Here is a 20,778-nt window from a genome sequence, read left to right on the forward strand (position 1 = left end):
GGCTGAAATGTTGGAAAAGAAAGGAACATTGTTTCAGCCACTGACCCAACTCCCCCTGGTAGTGGTTGAAGGACTGAAACCCCTGCTGAGACCATGCTGAAGGTAGGCTCAACAGCCTGCCTCAAAACTGGGGGTTAGTAAGGTCGGGTCTAGGCTGGCGCTGCCTTAGCAATGAGAACTGGACAAAATAATCAGGCTCAGTGGTTTTACAGAGCGAGAGAAAAAGAAAGGTACTCTTGTTGTATGTTGTCTTTCATGATAAATTTAACCATGAAAACTTCCATCTCTGCACTTGCGTGTTTCACAAGATTGTTGTCACAGTCTGGAAGTTAATACAAGGAGGAAGCCAAATTTAAAAAAAAAAAAAATCCATGAAGAAGCAGGCCATATTGAAATACAGAAGTCATGCAGATTCTGTAATGGCTGTTCATGGCTCATTGTAAAGCTTCCAAGAGATTGGGCTGTATTTCTTTTTCAAAAAGTCTGTGTTTAAAAAGGCACTTTGTTTCTTATCAATATTACTAGTAAGCCCCAGGATTATCAATATTACTAGAAGCCCCAGGCAGTTTTGACAGTCTCATCTGCAGTGTTTGCTCACTCAGATGGTTCAGCGGTTGCTTTGAAAGATGCCATGGTGACAAGTATTTTGTTTTTCTTCTGCTGTTACAGACCTTTACAGCTTGGTGCAATTCCCACCTCAGGAAAGCAGGCACACAGATTGAGAACATCGAAGAGGACTTCAGGAATGGCCTTAAACTGATGCTCCTCTTGGAAGTCATTTCAGGTTTGTTAGAAACAAAATGTCTAATGCATTTAGTAAACACTGCCCCTGACTCTAGAACCTCGTAGAGATTTTGTAGTGCAAAACTATAGCAGAAGTTAATCCTCGACCTTCAGGAGGGTTAGGAGCAATCTTGTTTTCCAGTTGCATGGGACAGCAAAGCTCCAGTCCGACAAGTGATCTGGTCACTTGTCCATTGGAGGAGCTGCTGACCTGTATTTAAGAATCCTGAGCAAGTTGATGGACCACTGCATCTGACCTGAGGCTGAAAATAAAAAGTGGTTTCTCACCTCAGTTTTTTTGTAAATATTCTTGAACAGTAAAGGAAATGGATGATTTATCCACCAGGCACTTACTGCTTTGCTAAATTCCTTTTCTGCCTCCATTCCTCCAGTTCTGAATCCTACTGCACACAATTGGGAATTGTGCGCACATTTTTGTCCCCCTCCTGCATATTCCTATTGGAAATTGTGCACCTGCCTAATTCCTACAGAAACAAAACCAGAAAATGAATAAATAAAAACCTTTGAAATAACCACATCTTCTTGTTGGACAACAAGATCTGAGATCCTGGTTATCCTTGGACTGGCCAATTAAAAAAAAAGTTTTTTTCTTAGCCTGCCTCAGGGTGAGGTGTCATCAGTAGGAAAAAATAAGTGAATACTCTCTTAAAAGAATGAAGACTGTTAAAGATCCAAAAAAACTGAGCACAATGCATGAGTGAGCTTAAAGAGTTACAGATGAATACATTTTAAAACAAAGGAGTTGAAAACTGGCTCTGCTTTTCCTTACCTGCAAAGTCTGGTGTTCAAGGTTCTGTGCTTCTGAGCTGATGATGTCCCAAAGCCATACTATGACTGCAGCTGTCTGAACCATTTGGCTTTGGGTGATATCACAAACTGCTGTTGGAGGGACATGGAACCTGAAGGACCAGTCCTCAGGCCCTGAAATTAAGAGTCTTTTAGTTTACCTTTCTTCTCCATGTGTAGGTCACAAATTTGTTTTATTCAGTTTTTAACCCCTTAGTATGAGAACTCCAATTTTTTTTTCTCTTTTTTTTTAATTATTGGGCAAGCTTTTCAAAAGTTGGTGCCTAAAATCAGGCTCCGGAATCCATATTTAGAGACCTTAAATAATTTGTGGCCTGATCTTCAAAACTTCTGAGCACCGATCAGTTCCTATTGAGTTATTTATGCAAACCAGCTAAATCATCCATTTCCTCTGCCATTTAAAGGTGGGGAGCAGTCACCAACAGACTGTGTGATTAGCCGAGGATGCCCCTGAGAAGAGGGGATGGTTAGGAGGGGCATATTGGATGATAAAGGGAAAGGATCAAGGGAAGGAGCATTTCTAAGTCATGTTTTTGTGTGGAAGGCTTTGAATTTGTGCATGGGGGATTTATTCACATATAGTTACTCTCTTGACCATTTGAGAAGACATAGTCATGCAGCCTTTGGTACCAGACAGTTGCAACATGGCTCTGAAATTAGCCAGTCTGCCAGTGATGGATGAGGTTGGGATAAGTCCAGAGGTGGCAGGGATGCCCACAAGGTCCTGACGTCTGGGATTTGGCCTCATTTAACCACACTGATCCTCAGATTCTGCATTTTCCCCAGGATACTCCTCTTCCCTCTTGTGCATCTCTGCCAATCCTGCTGTCTGATAGCAGCTGTTCAAATGCCATGGATTTGGGGAGATTTTACACAGAAAGCAAGGGATGACATGGCTGTCTGATTTATATGACTTTCTCCTCTTGTAATCAGGCAGGAAAGGATGATGAGCTATGAGGAAGGACCTGTTCACTTCCTTTTTACTTCCTTTCAACTATAAAGCAGACACTAATAGCCCAATAAAATATGAAAAGTGTATCCATTTATATAGCTCTTATGTTTGGCAAACATTTTATTAACATTTTATTCAGGTTTCACTGCTGTACCGGAAGATCAAGGTAAGTCACTTCTTTGATTTTTGTGGGTTTGTTCAAAGGCACTTGACATTCTTTTAGAAAAATACCTCCAGAATAACTGTTAGGTTTTAGAAAATGTACTACATAAATTCTGAGTTTTCTAGTCACTTCTATGTCTGTTGCCAGATGCCTGTAAGTATAATTGCATTCAATTTGTTGTACTACAGGGGAAAGACTACCAAAACCAGACAGAGGAAAAATGCGCTTCCATAAAATTGCTAATGTCAATAAAGCCCTGGATTATATCGCCAGCAAAGGAGTGAAACTTGTGTCAATTGGTGCAGAAGGTATGTGGAAACACTTGACAATAGGCCTTCGTCTCTAGGCATACATACCCCAAAGAAGCTAAACAGCAGAGATCAGGGGCCAAATTGTCCTGGCGCCTCCTTGGCCATGGAAGGCCAAGGCCCCCGATTCATCTTGATGGTTTCTCTGCAGAGGTGAGAAGACAAGAATTGGAAAGGTTTTGGGTGCGGGGAGATGTGGGTTGTGGAACGGCTTGATGACTCTAGAATTTGCTTCTCTCCATGGTTAGGTTTAATGGTCTATAATTTCTTAGTGTCTGCCCATTCCTTTTCCTAAAGATTAGGACAACATTTGGTTCTTTCAGTGCCTTCTTTTATTCCAGCATGCTATTAAAAACCAGTAACTTTAGAAATCAGATAGAAGTCTAGAATGTACCTCAGAAAGCCTTGGATCTTTGTTTATCTCTTTAGCAAGTATAACGTATAGCAGACTTCTTTTGATGTAATTGCTTGGGGGTTGAGACCTATTCCCATATTGTTACCATGGTGACTGTACACAGTTACTACATTTTTAACACCAAGGTTCAACATTCTAGATGCAGTTAAAAGAGTGGACAATGGAAAAAGTGGCGGCTGGAGCTGGTTGGATACTGAACCCAAGAATGAAGTGGAACTAGATGTAGCATAGTGACATGATTATTTTGTTGTTCTGCTCCAAATAGTCACTGTAATTACATTAAAATGCACGACTGGCTGGTTGGATTTTGGAAAACATAATCTGACTGCTGAAATAAGCAGGATCTCACAGCAGGTGGGATTTGCCAAATGCAGCTTCCCATTGACTCCAATTCAGCATCTAGACAGTACAATGATTTGTGCTGTCTAAATTAGATAGATACATGGTTTCCACCCTTGATCTAGTTGCTCCACCCCCATGTTTTTATCCTTACTCCAGCCTCCAACCCTTCTCCTCAGGGGGCTTAGTGTGGGGGGGAGGGTAACTGGATTAGAGAGAGGAAGGATATTTAGGTAAGAGTGAGTGGGGGAACAGCCTTCATGGCTTCAGAGGCAATAGCGCCAATTAGGTGAGGTTCGGGGGGTGGGGGTGGGGACGAATATTTTCCCTAAGGTTTTTTGCACTTGTTCAAAGTTCCATAGGCCATATAGCTGGTGGGGGGTGAGCTATGGCCTGACCACTTTTAAGCCACGGTCCTATACTAAATCAGTACGGCTGCTGCTGGAGCATCATTCAGATTTGGCCAAGCTGCCCCTCCATTCAGATGGAGGAGCAGCTGGGCCAAATAGCGTTGCAACTGGGCGTATAGGGAAACTGTTCCTGTACGACAGAGCACAGGAGAGTCCATCAAGAACTTGACTCCTGGTGGCACTGGCTCATACACTATGTGGGTCAGAGACAAGGACACCTGGGGTCCCTGTGAGGGGGGGAGGGGAGATAAACAGGGACTAGAAAGGGGTCCCTGCCAGTGTGTGTGTGTGGGAGGGACATGGAATTCCTCCCCCACCAAAGAAATATCTGAATTGGGGCCACAGTTCAGAGGTATAGTTAAGATTTGGATTGGTGTTTCAGAGCTGGAGGTGTTCATTTCGTCTGTTATAAACAGGTGTCATTTGCCAAATTCAGATCCAGATCTAGGTTCAGATTTCCAGCAGCATCAGAGAATGGATGTGTCAAAGCTGAGTTTTTGGTGGACTCTACTCTGACTTAGATTAGACTGAACTGCATGGGTGCTTAGATGTGTGTGTAGCTGACTTGTGCTTTTAAAATATTGATTTTAATTGGTCGTCTTTGGGTATTTGTGGTTTGGCAGTCTCTCCCCAAATCAAAGCTAATATCAAAGTGCTGCTTTAATTAATGTTTTGCTGTTCTTCAGCTACTGAATAGAACAAGGAGAGCAAGGTGGACAAACTATGCAGCAGAAATAGGGCGGGGGGAAGTGACACCGCCCCCCCGGTAATACTCTAGAAGTGTGCTATTCTGAGAGCAATATTGTATTCTATGGACAGCAGAGGGCATCAAAGAGACAATTTACATGTGGAAATAGAAATCAAGCGTAAGACAGACTGTTTGCAGACCTGGTACAGAAATACTGAACAAACAGACCAAAGTTAGAATTAAAATGGATCAAACAAATGGTCTGGCGAGTAATGCTTTTCACTGTCACATGGGAATCTTAAATTCACTGGCTGAGGTGAAGATTACTCTACCTGATAATATTTTATACATACGGACCAAGATTTTCTAGGTGCTTAATGTTAGGTTCCTAAATCCATAATTAGGGACTTAAAGAAGCCCCCAGGGATCGCTCATTGATTTGTGGGAGCTGCTGAGTGCACAACACTTCTGAAAATCAGGTCACTTATTTAGATCTCTAAGTATGGACTTAAAGCTAGGCTCCTAAGTACCCATTTTTTAATATATTGACCCCTGTATATACTATTTTCCACATGAAGATCTCAAACATACATGAATGAATTAAGGAATTTATCCTTACAATACCCCTGTGAGGTAAAGTATCAACCCTGTTTTACTGATGGGAAAATTGAAGCACAGAAAGGTTAATTGGGCCTTAATGTAAATGAGAAGCAGGTCCGGGCCGAGGAGTCTGGAGATCTAGGTTATGTTCCCAGCTTTGCGGCAGACTTCTTGTGTAACATTGGGCAAGTCGCTTAACTTTTGTGCTTCAGATTCTTCATCTGTAAGCTGGGAGATAATAGTTGCAAAGCTTGATTCATTAATGTTTGGAAAGCTTTTTAGATTCTTGGGTGGAAGGTACAAAAGAAAAGCCAAGTATTATCATTATTATTTATTATAATAATATAATAATAATATTTATTTTGACACAAAGAGGAACATATAAATTAAAACAGGTCAAATTGTGGTGTTTCAGCTATGGCTTCTGGTGGCTGTAAGTCACCTAATCTTGCATAAACATTTTTGGGATGCCTTTTAATTTCCAAACTGTGAAGTCACTGTCTCTACATCTGTTGAGGATCATGTTTAATTTTCTGACACTCTGAGCAATGAAGAATCTGTAGTGATCCTAATGCCACCAACTGTGATTTAAACCAGAGGCCCAGAATAAAGATTAAACCACTAGTCCTGTGGAGCTCTAGTGCAAAGCTCTATTTAATGTATTTATGAATTGTCTCTATTCAGTAAATGTGTGGTGTTCATAGCCCAGGAAATGGCCAATCACTGTTTTTGTTTGTTTGTTTTGTTTTTGGGTCGGTGTGACCCGGGTCTTTATGGGGAGCCAGCTATGGTCACTCAATTAGGGTGAACTGAAAAGAATGGGCAGCCAAACCCCAAAAAGCTGTTGGATATTCTAATACTTAGATTTACCAAGCCAGCGTAAAACAGTTTCTTTATTACCTTACTGGTTACTCAGAAGTCCAAACAATACAGTTCCCTTAAAGTGATCCAGCCTCAGGCCTCCATCCAGGTACCCACATCAAATATGACGAACATTTCTGTAAATCTTATTTCATCATATAAAAGAAAAGGTTCTACCGATCCCAAAGGATTGGACACATTACCTCCCAGGTTAATGAATGTTTCAGACCTTACCCAAATACATGCTACAGCCAATTCTTATTAACTAAACTAAACTTTATTAAAAAACAAAAGAGAGAGAGTATGGTTAAAAGATCAATATACATACAGACATGAGCTCAATTCATTGAGGTGCAGATTCATAGCATAGATGGTGAGCTTTGTAGTTGCAAAGAGTTCTTTCAGAAATAGTTCATAGGTTATAGTCCAATGTCCAAATCTCATATTCAGGGCGTACCAGCATAACTGGGACCTCAGTCTTGCAACTCAAACTTCCCCTGATGAAGCCTAAGCAGATCTGAGATGACAGAATCAGGACCCAAGGATCTTTTATACAATTTCATGTCTTTTGACAAGTTCAAAAGGTAATTAGCATGACTTTGAAGGAGGTCCATCACTGGTACGTAGCTCTACGAATTAACATAAGGCCATTTGCTTGTTCCTGCACCATTCACAGGACATTTCAAAGAGAGATGAATACCGAGATATCCCGTGTTTACAATTCATTTAAATGATAGGATGTTCTTTTGACCTCTGAATTATCAGAATACAGCATAGACAGGGACTGCATTGTCCACCCTACTCATACATATGTAAATACACAAAAACACAAACATTATCTCCCCACATGTCTTATGAGGGTTATTTATTTTGCAGGATGTTTTAACCCTTTCTAGCCATGAGTCTCAGTGGGTTTAAAGAAAAAAAAATCAAATAAATTGAGGGTGCTTTGTGTTGTACCCTGGGCTGAATAAACTAAGAAATTGAGGAGATTGGTAGTACAGAAGATCATTAATAGGAAGGACCTCCAAGGAGTTGTTTGTTAGATGAGAAGAAAAAAATTACAAAAAATGAAGTGGGCTGCTGAATCTGCTGAAAGACAAATAACAAAGTACAATAAGAAAACAACACCACATTTTGGGCCTTCAGTCAACCTCTCCTCCTCACCCCGCCCCCAATTTTTATCCCTTCTCCATCTTCTTCTCCCCAGAATAATTATGGATGTAGTTTAGCTTATGTTGGGTTTTGAGATGAATTGAAAGGTAGGGGCTGCAGTTCTCCCAAAGTACCCAGGCAATGAAAACGCAAATATGAGAGTTATTCTGGGGATAATATCCCTGATGGCTTATAGAGGAGGGAGAAAGGAATGAATCAAAGTATGCTTTAATCACTTTCAGCAGTTTAGCAGCTTTGTTCTCCTTGCTTTTTGGTATTTTTTCTATGTATGTCAGATATGTTTTGGCTGTTTCATACAATGTTTTAGCTAAGGAGACTGAGGAGCTGAAGCATCTACTTTATTGCTGGCAAATAACTTGAAAGTTCTGTCAAGAGCCCTTGGAACAGGATTGTAGAAGCCAGTCAGAATAGCAAGATTTGTATATTTGCAGTGTAGCTGTTATGAACTAATCACACAGGCCCGGATCCACAAAATTGTTTAGACTCCTGACTTCCATTGGTTTCAATTGGTTTAGGAGCCTAAATTCGTTTGCAGATCTGAACACAGTGATTATGCAAATACACTAATTGGCTGACAATCTGCATGCCCCATGAGTATTGCAATTCAGATATTGTACAGTTTGAGAAATGACTGTATAGTGATTAGTACATCAGACATCCACAACCAATCAAAGTGCAAGGAAATGCGTATGTGAGGAAAAAACAATTGAGATATGCACCAGTTACTATTAAATCTCCTCTGATTGATAAAGAAAGTTCAGTTTTGGTATAATTCATGGTAAACTTCAGGAGGGCCGTGATCCTCCAGGGCCTATACAGGGGTGGTAGCAATGCCACATGGAGTCCTGAGAAGAGAGATGTAAATCTTGGAAAAATTAGGTGGAACCCCCTCAGAGTGAAGAGGAAAAATGAGAAACCAGTTATCTTCTTAACTCTGATCATTGCACTGTAAAAATAAATGTTACAATGCAGGAGCACCGGAACAGAGGGATCCAGGGGCCCCACTTTTAAAAGTAGGAGGGCTGTGCTCTTTCACTTTTTACTGGCCGTAAGGGTGAGCGATGCAGGGGAGGGGTTGGAGAGGAGTGAGCAGAGGGCAGGGCCTCCAGGAGAAGGGACGGCATGAGACTGGGGCCTCGGTTTGGGTGCCGGTGGTCCCCCCACTATTAGGGACCTTCTGCTGCTCCAGTTACAATGTCACTATGCTGGGGTTTACCTTGGGAGTTACTTCCACAAACCGCATGGAAAGAGGGAGAAAATCCTCTGATTGGGTTGCAAATTTTGTTGTGGGTCAGCTCAAATAGTATTGGTGCCTTGAATCACGTTCAAACATCAGGGATAAAAAATGCCATTGAAATTACTTATGTAATGTGTGTATTGCCAGTATATATTTAGAAGAATGTGACTTAAACTATAGCTGAATGTTAATCTTTAGTAACAAATCAGTGTACATACACAAGGTGCTTTTTAAAAAATTCCTTATAACTTGGCCAAATCAAATTGAATTTTCATCAGACAACCAAAAGGTGCACATGTAACCTATGGCCAAGTTTTCAAGTACTCAGCAACAAGCAGCTTTCATTGTTCTCAATGGGCGCTGCTGCCTGTTGACCACTTTTGAAAATCTGATCCTACCTAAGGACAATGGGTAAAATTTTCAAACCCGTCTAAAGCTTAGGAGCTGAAGTCCCATTTTCTGAAGTCTTATTGAAAAATCAATGGAACTTAGGCTCCAAAGTGCCAAAGTCACTTTTGAAAATGGAACTTCAGCTCCTAAGTCATTTAGGCACTTAAAAAAATTTACCCCCATCTCTAGGTCAGATTTGAAGTTTGTACCCCACTAATGCATGAGAGCTGTTAAAAAATGCAAAAAATTGTTCACTTGCTTTGTATTTGAAAACAGCAAGACTGATTTTGCTCAACCTGGATAGCTATTCTGGAATAGTTATTCCTGATTAACTCCATGTGTGGATGCTCTTATTCTGGAGTAAGAGTGCAGAATAAGGCCTTGTCTACACTACTGCGGTAAGTTGACCCAAGTTACACTACTCCAGTTACGTGAATAACGTAACTGGAGTTGATGTAGCTTAGGTCAATTTACTGCAGTGTCTACACTACGTTGCATCGATGGAAGACATTCTCCCGTTGACTTACCTTACTCTTCTCTTTCCGGTGGAGTACTGGAGTCAACCGGAGAGTGCTTTGCCATCAATTTAGCGGGTCTTCACTAGACCCACTAAATCGACACCCTTGCAGCAGAGCCGATCTACCGGTAAGAGTAGACACTGGCCTAAGAGTGTGAACACATGGAGTTAATCAGGAACAGTTAATCCTTTTTAAATTCACACACTAATTTATTTCAGATTAATTTTTAAGTGCAGACAAGCCTTTAGAGAAATATTTTCTTTTTAGTCTCTACCTAAGGAAAAAAAAGTCAGTCTGAATGGTGAAAGTTTGAGAAAATCAGAATCAATTGAACAAAGCCCTTCAGTATAGAAGTGGCGACCTTAGCTGTAAGTAATTTTCAAGCCTAATTAGCCTAAGCAGAACCATGAGTTTGTTGAAAAAACAACTAGAAGAAATTCTGTGTAGGTTAAGAATTACAAAACTTGCAGTATAATATATGTGCAGGATGAAAGTAAGAAGACGCATTGCAAATTGTACTTTGTAAATTCTAGTTTCCTTTTTTTACCTTAGAAATTGTTGATGGCAATGTGAAAATGACCCTGGGTATGATATGGACCATCATCCTTCGCTTTGCTATTCAGGACATTTCAGTAGAAGGTAAGAATATACCCCTGGACATCCTAAAATAGTTAGGGCAAAGCACGTCAACCTGAGTTGACATTAAAATTAAGTAAAAAATCTATTTTAGTCAGATTGCTGGATCGCTGTGTAGTGGTGCGACATCCGATTTACAAGATTGTTTGTCTGCCTGAGCTTGCTGATTTGCCAGCTTCCATATGCAACCCAGGTCTGGTCTACACTAGAGAGTTAGGTCGAATTCTGCTGCCTCCACACATCAAGCCATAGCTTAATCTTTGCCTCCTCACTGTACACTTTTGCCAGCTCTCTGAACTTCCTGCCTTCTGGAGCAAGCATCTAGTATCTGTCCACTTTTCCACCTCTTTGCAAATCTGATCTGAGTACATATGTTTTTTTCTTTCTCTGTACCTCTTAATTTCTTCTACTGCTTTAGTGTTTTTGTTTGTTTGTTTGTTTGTTTGTTTTACTGTCCCTAGGTAATTGTATTCAACTCTGGAAGGTGTCTTGCAGTTTGTATGAAGGATATTTTCACGTGTTGGCTGTACTGTATTATTGGTCAAAAGTCTCTCTACTTAAAGGTTTCAGAGTAGCAGCCGTGTTAGTCTGTATCCGCAAAAAGAACAGGAGTACTTGTGGCACCTTAGAGACTAACAAATTTATTTGAGCATAAGCTTTTGTGGGCTACAGCCCACTTCATCAGATGCATAGAATGGAACATATAGTAAGAAGATATATATACATACAGAGAACATGAAAAAGTGTAAGTAGCCATACCCAACTGTAAGAGGCTAATTAATTAATGACAACTCTGTCCACATATTTATTGAAATGACACCATCATAGGACCTAATCACATTAGCCACGCCATCAGGGGCTTGTTCACCTGCACATCTACCAATGTGATATATGCCATCATGTGCCAGCAATGCCCCTCTGCCATGTACATTGGCCAGACCGGACAGTCTCTACGCAAAAGAATAAATGGACACAAATCTGACCCCAGGAATCATAACATTCAAAAACCAGTAGGAGAACACTTCAACCTCTCTGGTCACTCAGTAACAGACTTAAAGGTGGCAATTTTGCAACAGAAAAGCTTCAAAAACAGACTCCAACAAGAAACTGCTGCACTTGAATTAATATGCAAACTAGATACCATTAACTTGGATTTGAATAGAAACTGGGAGTGGCTGGGTCATTACACATATTGAATCTATTTCCCCATGTTAAGTATCCTCACACCTTCTTGTCAACTGTCTAAAATGGGCCATCTTGATTATCACTACAAAAGTTTTTTTTCTCCTGCTGATAATAGCTCATCTTAATTAATTAGCCTCTTACAGTTGGTATGGCTACTTCCACTTTGTCATGTTCTCTGTATGTATAAATATCTTCTTACTATATACTCCATTCTATGCATCTGATGAAATGGGCAGTAGCCCAAAAGCTTATGCTCAAATACATTTGTTAGTCTCTAAGGTGCCACAAGTACTTCTGTTCTTTTTTCTCTACTTAAATCAGTTTTAAATTGTGAAAAGTGTCACTGACAATTCTAGAAACTAATCTCTACTTTCCACAGAAAGGATATAATGTATAAGCAGTGGTAGTGCAAGCTTCCCACACTGCCCTGCCAGGAGTGTCATGATAGACCTGGAGGAACCACCTCTAGTGCTGAGATGAAGTTCAGTCTCCAGGGTCTATTTAGTTCTTGATTTATGTGTTGAGACTGCCAACAAGGATGCCAGTTGTGGTGCTGGCAATTTTGTGACGTTGACGGCTGACCCTGGGGAAACGAACTGAGACCATCAACATCTATTGCACAGCCACCCCCCAAGCAGATGGTAACAAGTTCCAGCTTGTGAATGTTATTTAAAATAATAGGGAGTAAGTTGTCTACCTGAGCTCCTTTTCATTCTTTCTTTTTCTCTCTGGTGTCCTTTACAGAGACTTCCGCCAAAGAAGGTCTGCTGCTGTGGTGTCAAAGAAAAACTGCTCCTTACAGAAATGTGAACATTCAGAACTTCCATCTTAGGTAAGATCACGTTATTTCAAGGGATAAAATACAAGTGTTTGGTATCAGATTCTGCTCCCGGTTGTGCAGATGTAACTAAGAGCATAATTTGGCCCTTAATGTTTAAACTGGTGTATACTGGCTCATTCAATGTATGGAGAAAAAAGTTTTTATCGGCAGAACCCTGACATAAGTTCAAGTTTATATTCAAAGTATAGATTATGCTATCTTCAGTTCTTGTTTTACAGAGTAGGTTCCAGACTGTTTTATTATTGCATGTATCTTTGGTTAGGGAAAAGGTTTTCTTAAAATAATTGATGCATATTTTGATTGAATTTTACCTTTTGGATGACAGAAGTTTTTATGTGTAACACTTGTATTGAAGCTTTATCTGGGAATTGTCTTTGCTTGTACATTTTTAAGTCAGGTTAACAGAACCTCTAAAAGCTTTTAGTATTACAAAAGTCTTGTACAGTATAAGGCTCCAATCCTACAAATTGCTGTACACAAATTGATCCCTGTGCCCAGGCAGAGTCCAATTGGTCCACCAGAATGGAGTATCTTGCAGGATCAGGGCCTATGTCTATAAATTAGTTTTGACATGATCCCTAAACAGATTTAAGTGACGGCTCCATTATTGTCTCTGGGATCGTTGTCATAAGGTCTGATCCGGAGAAGTACTGAGCATCTGAAACTTCCACTGAAGACAGAGGGAAGTGCAGGTGCTCAGCAACGTTCAGAACGAGACCCATGATATAGAGAAAGTGTTTAAATAAATTAAGCTTTTTTTCTGTTGCTACTGTATGTTCCATTGAGAAAAGCCCAGTTGTGGTGTTATCATTGCATGATATATGAAAAAGACTCTTGGACAAGCAGGTTCTGTTAGGGGTTCATTCATCTCTTGATATGCATGTGACCATAAATAGATTGGAGGGTTATGCATATGCATTGAAAGCAGAACCTATATCCTCTTTTGTCCTGGAGCATCACAGAAGCTAACCAGTTTCTACTCAGGTCGCATTTTACATAACATACACTGTGTAAAGACGACTGTAGGGCAATCAGGAATATATGGGTTATAGAAGAGTGAGTATACAGACTACTAACAGAACCACACAGTGAGGGTGGACCCATGAGATTTAATTATCTGGATGCAACATTGGCCTTCATGCATGTAGCAAAACATTAAGCGAGGGTCAAACTGTCCAATGTAATGATTGTATTAACTTATTTTTCCATTTTATTTTCTATTGTTTGTTGTAAAGCTGGAAAGACGGCCTAGCACTCTGTGCACTTATCCACAGACACCGACCTGATCTTATTGACTACTCCAAGCTAAATAAGGTCATCAGTCTGGGTGACACAGCATGCTGATCTGCAGTGATCTGGTTCACTTCCTATTTGCTTAGCATGTTTCCTTAAGGATGAGCTGAGAAGTGCATACTAACTTTGGTCTGGTCTACGCTGGGGGGGAGGGAAGGGGAAGGGTTGATCTAAGTTACGCAACTTCAAGTCGACGTACTTAGATCTACTCAGTGTCACTGCGGTGAGTCGACTGCTGACGCTCCCCCATCGACTCCGCCTGCGCCTCTCGCTCCAGTGGAGTACTGGAGTCGACGGGAGAGCGCTCAGCGGTCGATTTATCGTGTCTAGATTAGATGTGATAAATCGACCCCCGCTGAATCGATCGCTGCCTGTCGATCCAGCAAGTAATGTAGACAAGCCCTCTGACTGGCTTTCCAGGCTCCTGACAAAACTGATTCTGAGGAAGGAGGACACTCCCTCCTCTACCTCCTCCCTTCCACCTCGCCCTACCCCAGTTTAGCAGCTAACGTTACATATACTTGGCCTGATTCTCCACTGCTTTGCATCTTGGGAACTCATTTATACAGTGCAAAGTGGGTGTAAAATTCTAATAAAACAGAATTCCCCACTCATGCTGGTGGTAGTGTTTTACACCCACTTTGCATTGGTGTAAAGGGAAGCACAAAGCAGTATAGTAGAGGTTCTCAACCTTTTTTATTCTGAGCCACCCCTCGCCCCGAAACCTGCTCATGGCCCTGCAGTGGGCCCCGGACCCCTGGTTGAGAACTACTGCAATAGAGAATCATGCCCATAGTAATGACTAAAGATACAATTCTGCAGCGCAAATTCTGCCCTTGGATATGGGTAAGGCCAGGTCTACACTAACCCCCTAATTCGAACTAAGGTACGGAACTTCAGCTACATGAATAACGTAGCTGAAGTTCGAAGTACCTTAGTTCGAACTTACCTTGGTCCACACTCGGCAGGCAGGCTCCCCCGTCGACTCCGCGGTACTCCTCTTGCCGAGCTGGAGTACCGCAGTCGACGGCGAGCACTTCCGGGTTCGACTTATCGCGTCCAGACTAGATGCGATAAGTCGAACCCAGAAGTTCGATCGATCGCCGCCAAACTACCGGGTAAGTGTAGCCAAGGCCTAATAAATTACCTATAGCAGGAAAGAACAAGACTTACAAATTAAAGTTCACAAAGAAAATATTAATTTCTTGTTACTTTGTTTTTAACAGAATTCCACCAATGTCCCCTATAAGCATAAACATCATAGTGCCCTAACGTCACTAGGTTACAGAAAAAGGGGAGTACGTTATTCTCACAATGGGTCTGATCATAGCAGAACAGAGGGAGCAAATGGGGCCTGATTGTGTTGCTGTTGAAATTGGTAGCTTTACTAGTTTAGAAAGTCATCAAAAGAAAATAAATTAAAAATCTCATCTATCGGGGTCATGAATAACTATGTTAGGAGGTGTGAGGATGAGGGGCAATCACGTGCCTCAGATTTGCCAGATTGTAATAGATGAACAATGCTAGAAAAGAAAGAGGAAGACAGTAGTTTCATCCCAGTTTGTGGGGATTTACTGTAATTTCCTGTGCTCTAAAATGAGAATACAACTAGAAGTCTCCTTCAGCGCCAGCCAGGGAGAAGACTTCATCGGCATGTGTGCAGTGCTCCAAAAGATCCATGACAAGTTTGTGGCTGGCCCAGATCAGCTGGTTTGGACTGCAGGGCTAAAAATTGAAGTGTTAGCCCCACAACCTGAGCCCTGACAGCCCAAGTCAATTTATCCAGGCTCTGAGACTTGGAGTAGTGGGTTTTTTATTGCAGTGTAAACATACCCCATCATTGTCTTAACTTGCTAGATGCTACCAAACACTTCTCATTTGGGAAAGAGACTGTTAAATCATAGATTGGATTCTTCGTTCCCTGCTCCCCATAGTAAATAGATTCTACAAAGGAATTGACTGTTATGGGAAAGCTTTGAAGAAAAAAAGAACTAAAATGCAATGATTTATAAAGCTAGTTCTTTTTTATAAGTATTAAAAAGTTATGCTGGGGCCTACGAGGTGCATAATAATAAATAGTCAATCGATTTATAATGCTAACTTTAACTCATACAGTATTAATCTGAACACTAAGACATTTGGAAAGTATTAATTTTGAGCTCAGTCCTACTCTTCTTACTTAGGTGAGTACGAGGAGCAGGATTTGGCATTTCATCTTATTTATGGTTAATGATTTTGACAGCTGTTTGCCCCCCTATTTGTTCTTTACAGTGCTCCTAGAACAATTCTACCCCAATTACAAATCTAAAACAAAATGTCAAAATTGCCAACCAGCAATATTTTTTTAGGCACAAACATACCCACTATGTAAACAGACAGCCTGTTTGTGCATTAAAAAGTACTTATGCATAACAGATGCAAACTTTCTGGAAGGCCTGCTGAAACTTTGACCCACAGTGTACAAAACTTCCATAGTAAAACCATCTTATTTATGTATGTATGGTGGGAAGATAGAACAGAACTCAAACAAATGTGCCTTGATGAGACTGCCATGGCAATCACGTGCAGAAAGATCCTAACATTGGGCTTGTTTCCTGTCCTGGCTGTGTTTGACTGGCTACTTGTTTTCGGTGTATTAACAACTGTCTTGGTGTTTGTTTTTTCTTTTCGCATATCTGTTTCTCCTGCATGCCTTCTTTTCTTTTCTCATCTATGCATCTTGTGTGGACTTCTTGTAGCTGGAAGGATGGCCTGGCTCTCAGTGCCCTTATTCATAGACACAGGCCTGATCTTCTTGACTATGACAAATTAGATGAGGTATTTCTATAGCCGCAACAGAGGTTTTTAACTACTGTGGCTTGTAGCTTTATTTTAAGGTATGGGTGATGGATGTCTCCCTACATCTCAGGATTCACTATAATTTTAAACAGATCTTCTCCCAAATCTTCAGAGCTTTGATCAATCATTGATTTAACAACTAACATACCAATGGGGGGTGTCTATCACTCATCTATAAGAAAAGTATCTCAAATTAGTCAATAGGTTTCACTTAGATTTAGTCTTGTTTTTATATGTATTTCATATCTGTAACATAGTTTTTGTACATGCCATTAACCCATGTTGTATATACATGGTGTTGCATGTACACAAATATATATCCACAAATAAAGTTCCATAGATTTTAAATATTGGCCACATTTTAAGTGCCTTTTAATTGAAATGATGCAGCTGATATAACCTACTAAATTAAATACACTTGATAGTAAAGTTAGAAAATGCAGCTATTGGCTAGGCAAAAGCAAACTGTTCTTCATAACATATTGTTTTTAAAATTGACTGATTAGTATGATATATATTTGCTAGAAAGAGGTACCATTGGGAACACTACTTATGTTTTGGAAACACATGCATAATATGCAGAAAATTAAATACTTCATATTCAGAAGAGGTGTGAAGTACAGACTTCTATGAAACTTGGAATAATCACTGTCAGTTAAATCTCACTATTTTCACTGATTTAACAAAAAAAACCCAAGCCCACTTGAGACATCAGGACCCCTCTCTAGGATAGCAGTTCTATCCCACCGTGAGACCTGGATACTGCCTGCAAGGAACAGATCCATCTACTGGGAAACCTGTGTCTCTTCTAAAGACAAGGTCTTCCACCAGTAATGGCATTTTCAGAAGCCAAGACCTCTCACTAATGTGAAACACTGAGGGTATGTCTACACTTCAAAGTAAAACCTGCAGCACCGAGACCTGGTCTACATTGGGGGGGGGGGGGGGGGGGGGACGGGAATCGATGTAAGCTACGCAACTTCAGCTACGTGAATAACGTCGCTGAAGTCGATGTACTTAGACCTACTCACCATGGTGTCTTCACTGTGGTGAGTCGACTGCTGCCGCTCCCCTGTCGACTCTGCCTGCGCCCTTCATGGCAGTGGAGTACAGGAGTCGACGGGAGAGCTCTCGGGGGTAGATTTATCGCGTCTAGACTAGATGCGATAAATCGATCCCCGCTGGATCGATCGCTGCCCGCCGATCCGGCAGGTAGTGTAGACATACCCTGAGTCACAGAGGCTGGGTCAATTGACGTGGTCTCACAGGGCTTAGGCAGCAGGGCTAAAAATAGGCATTCCTGCTTGGGCTGGAGCCAGGGCTCTGAAACCTGGTGAGGGAGAGGGTCTCCCACGTGGGAACATCTAGACTGCTTTTTTAGCCCTGCAGTCTGAGCCCCGTTAACCTGAGACTTGATGCCACCAGTTTTTCTTTGCAATATGAGATATCAAAGCAGCGTAAGGAGCATGTTCCCCTAATTTGAGACAGTAAGCCCAACAGTAATCATCACTTATAAAATTTGAGACATTGAATGTATGCTTCTGATTTGGGGTTCACTTATTGTTCCCCTTCCTTTTTCTTCAAAAAACAAAAAGGAAACCATTGGCTTGATCCATAGGAGCTGTAGGTTCTCAGCACCTCTGAAAGCCATGTTATATGTACATGCACAATAAAAACAAGTCTAAAGGTGTTACTCATTAGAACAGTAGCTTAGATTTCAGGAGGGTTCCTATGCCTGAAGTGGCTTCTCTGTGCATTTCTGAGACTAGTTGTTCTTGTTTTTCTGTGCTTGTTCATCATTATATGTGAGCTTGACCAGTAGTCAGCTTATGAGCTTGCTAGAATTCACGTCTCTGTGCTATTCTGCATATATGTTGGATTTTCATCATAGTATATGTGTATATTGAATACATAATGTTTGTGTCCCCACAGAACAAATTAACAGTGGATATCTAATTGTATCTCATAGCTTATTAATGTTTTCTCTTGAAAAGATAGAAACACATTATGTATATGCATGTGCGTGTGTACACATGCATAGACTCACTCACTGACTCACTCTATATCGGGGTTCTCAAACTTCATTGCACTGTGACCCCCTTCTGACAACAAAAATTACTACATGACCCCAGGAGGGGGGACCAAAGCCTGAACCCGCCTGAGTCCCACCACCCCAGCTTGGGGGTGGGGTGGGGTAGCAAAGCCCGAGCCCCACCGCCCTGGGCCAGGGAGTGGCAAAGCCGTAGACCCAGGGCTTCAGCCCAAGGCAGGGAGCCTGTAACCTGAGCCCCAACGTTTTGGCCCCGGGCAGTGCGATTCAGGCTTCAGCTTCAGCCCCAGGCCACAGCAAGTCTAAGCCAGCCCTGGCATCCCCATTAAAATGGGGTCCCGATCCACAGTTTGAGAACTGCTGCTCTATATCTATGAGCTCAGCTTTTTGGAAAGCACTAATTATGACTCATTTCCAGTGAGGAAAATCTAGTCTTTGGATCAGGCAGAATAATCTTCAATATACATACTGTACCCTTCTTCTTGCTATGAGAAAAACATCTGGTGTTTAACTGGTTCTAATTTTTGCTTTCATGCAGGATGACCCTCTAAGAAATATTAACCTTGCAATGGAAATTGCAGAAAAACATCTGGATATCCCTAAGATGCTGGATGCAGAAGGTGGGAGCTAAAATTTATTATGTACCTTGAATAAAAAGTAGGCAGTAAAACCTGTCACCTTGTACATAATTTTTTTCAAGATTGTTTATACATGAATCATCACAATGATGCCTCTTTCTTATGGTTCCTTTTCAAATTATTCCTCCTTTTTAGTTTCTTGTGTGCTGGAGAATTTCACACTTTTTTGTTTTGTTAAATAATATTATTTATTATTTGTACTGCAGTAGCACTGAGGTTCCCAATCTTAGATCAGGACCCCATTGTGCTAGGAGTTATACAAACAGAACAAAAAGACAGTCCCTGCCCCAAAGAGCTTAAAATCTAACTGTAACACAAGATGGTGCACAGATGTTAACAGTTTAAAAACACATGAACATTGTATACTGCTGAAATCAAGACTTTAAAAGGAGAACTATAGCTAATATAGTCCTTCCCAAATATACAGCTGGTAACATGTGCCACCCATGCTGGAAGCTGAAGTTGAGGAAATTACTGTTGTTTAAAACAACAACAACAAAACTTTATTTGTATTTTTTCCGAACAATCAGTTTTAATGAGTAGTCCCATATCTGAGTCCTTTAAAAAGACTTCAGAGTCTTTCTATAAACAATATTAATATGATGTTAAAGTAACTCTTGGAACTAACTAATCTTCTGTAGTTTGGGCATGCATGGAGCCAAAATATGAAAATTTGCTGCTTTAAATATATTAATTCTGATCTGGTATCTTGTCAGTTGACTAGTCTCAAAGGGTGGAATGTTCCCAAGCACTCAGTCTTGGCCTGCCTGCTCCCATTGAAATAAATGGCAGTAGAGTTAGTACTGGGTGCTTTTGAAAACCCCACCTAAATCACTCAGTGATTTCTAACATTGATTTCATGCTTCAAAATTCATTCTCTCTTTGTTCCTGGAAATCTGACTCCTGTTTTAAGCAACACCTTGTCCTTCTTACTGTAAACTAAGATGCAAGGTAATTATTCAACACATCTACCATCTCCTTATTCATAGATATGAATGTCCATTACCATTTTCCTTTTTGTTCAGCTTCCTTAAATATTGTATTCCATATCCTGCCATTTTACACCTTAAAAGAAAAAAGATACTTTATTAGAATAATCATTAATATGTGAAATCATCCAAATATGTGCTGTCAGCTTTTATTTCAATTTTCAGATTCTTTTAATATATCCTTTTCAAAAGTTCATTCTTAACCCCTGTAAAATAAAAGAAACTGATGCTGAATTATGAAATATATTGATTATTATGTTATAAAATCCTACAGCTAACTTTAGAAATTTTATCTGCTTTCCCTGGTCATCTCTCCAACCCTACTATGGGCATTTTTGCATTGGTGCTAATGCCATTCAAAAAACCTCTTCACTGATAATCAGTATGAAGTGCTTGGTCACTTTCTGCCCTTATCTGTTGTAGAGTGTTAAAAGGACCATCATTGTCAATGTGCCCAAACATCAGTCATATCCTAACTGGCATTCTAGTTATTTTCTCCCATAATGATGAAAACCCCATCAGCCTTCCAAGGTAAGAGGCTAAACTCTGTTATGATTTATGTTGAGGTTAACTGAAAATAGAATCTGTCTCAAAGGATGCAAAACTGTTAAAAATCAAAGCTTTTCTGAGTGCTAGATTT

The 20,778-nt window shown here is 40.6% G+C and overlaps 1 protein-coding gene across 4 annotated transcripts in view; it reads left to right on the forward strand.

The window, feature by feature from the left end:
* The window catches only part of ACTN2 (actinin alpha 2), a 108,923-nt gene that overhangs the window by 52,298 nt on the left and 35,847 nt on the right, over window positions 1-20,778 (forward strand). For 2 of the 4 annotated variants that reach the window (XM_065589059.1, XM_065589062.1), the window contains exons 5-10: window positions 670-784; window positions 2,915-3,034; window positions 10,221-10,307; window positions 12,234-12,321; window positions 13,566-13,644; window positions 19,050-19,131. In XM_065589059.1, coding sequence (XP_065445131.1) covers window positions 670-784; window positions 2,915-3,034; window positions 10,221-10,307; window positions 12,234-12,321; window positions 13,566-13,644; window positions 19,050-19,131 — 571 coding nt within the window. Of the gene's footprint in view, window positions 1-669; window positions 785-2,914; window positions 3,035-10,220; window positions 10,308-12,233; window positions 12,322-13,565; window positions 13,645-19,049; window positions 19,132-20,778 lie in introns of those variants that run through there. The other 2 variants (XM_065589060.1, XM_065589061.1) reach the window with 2 other exon arrangements.

This window comes from Chrysemys picta, chromosome 3, assembly GCF_011386835.1.
Source record: "Chrysemys picta bellii isolate R12L10 chromosome 3, ASM1138683v2, whole genome shotgun sequence".
NCBI classification, from domain to species: Eukaryota; Metazoa; Chordata; order Testudines; family Emydidae; genus Chrysemys; species Chrysemys picta.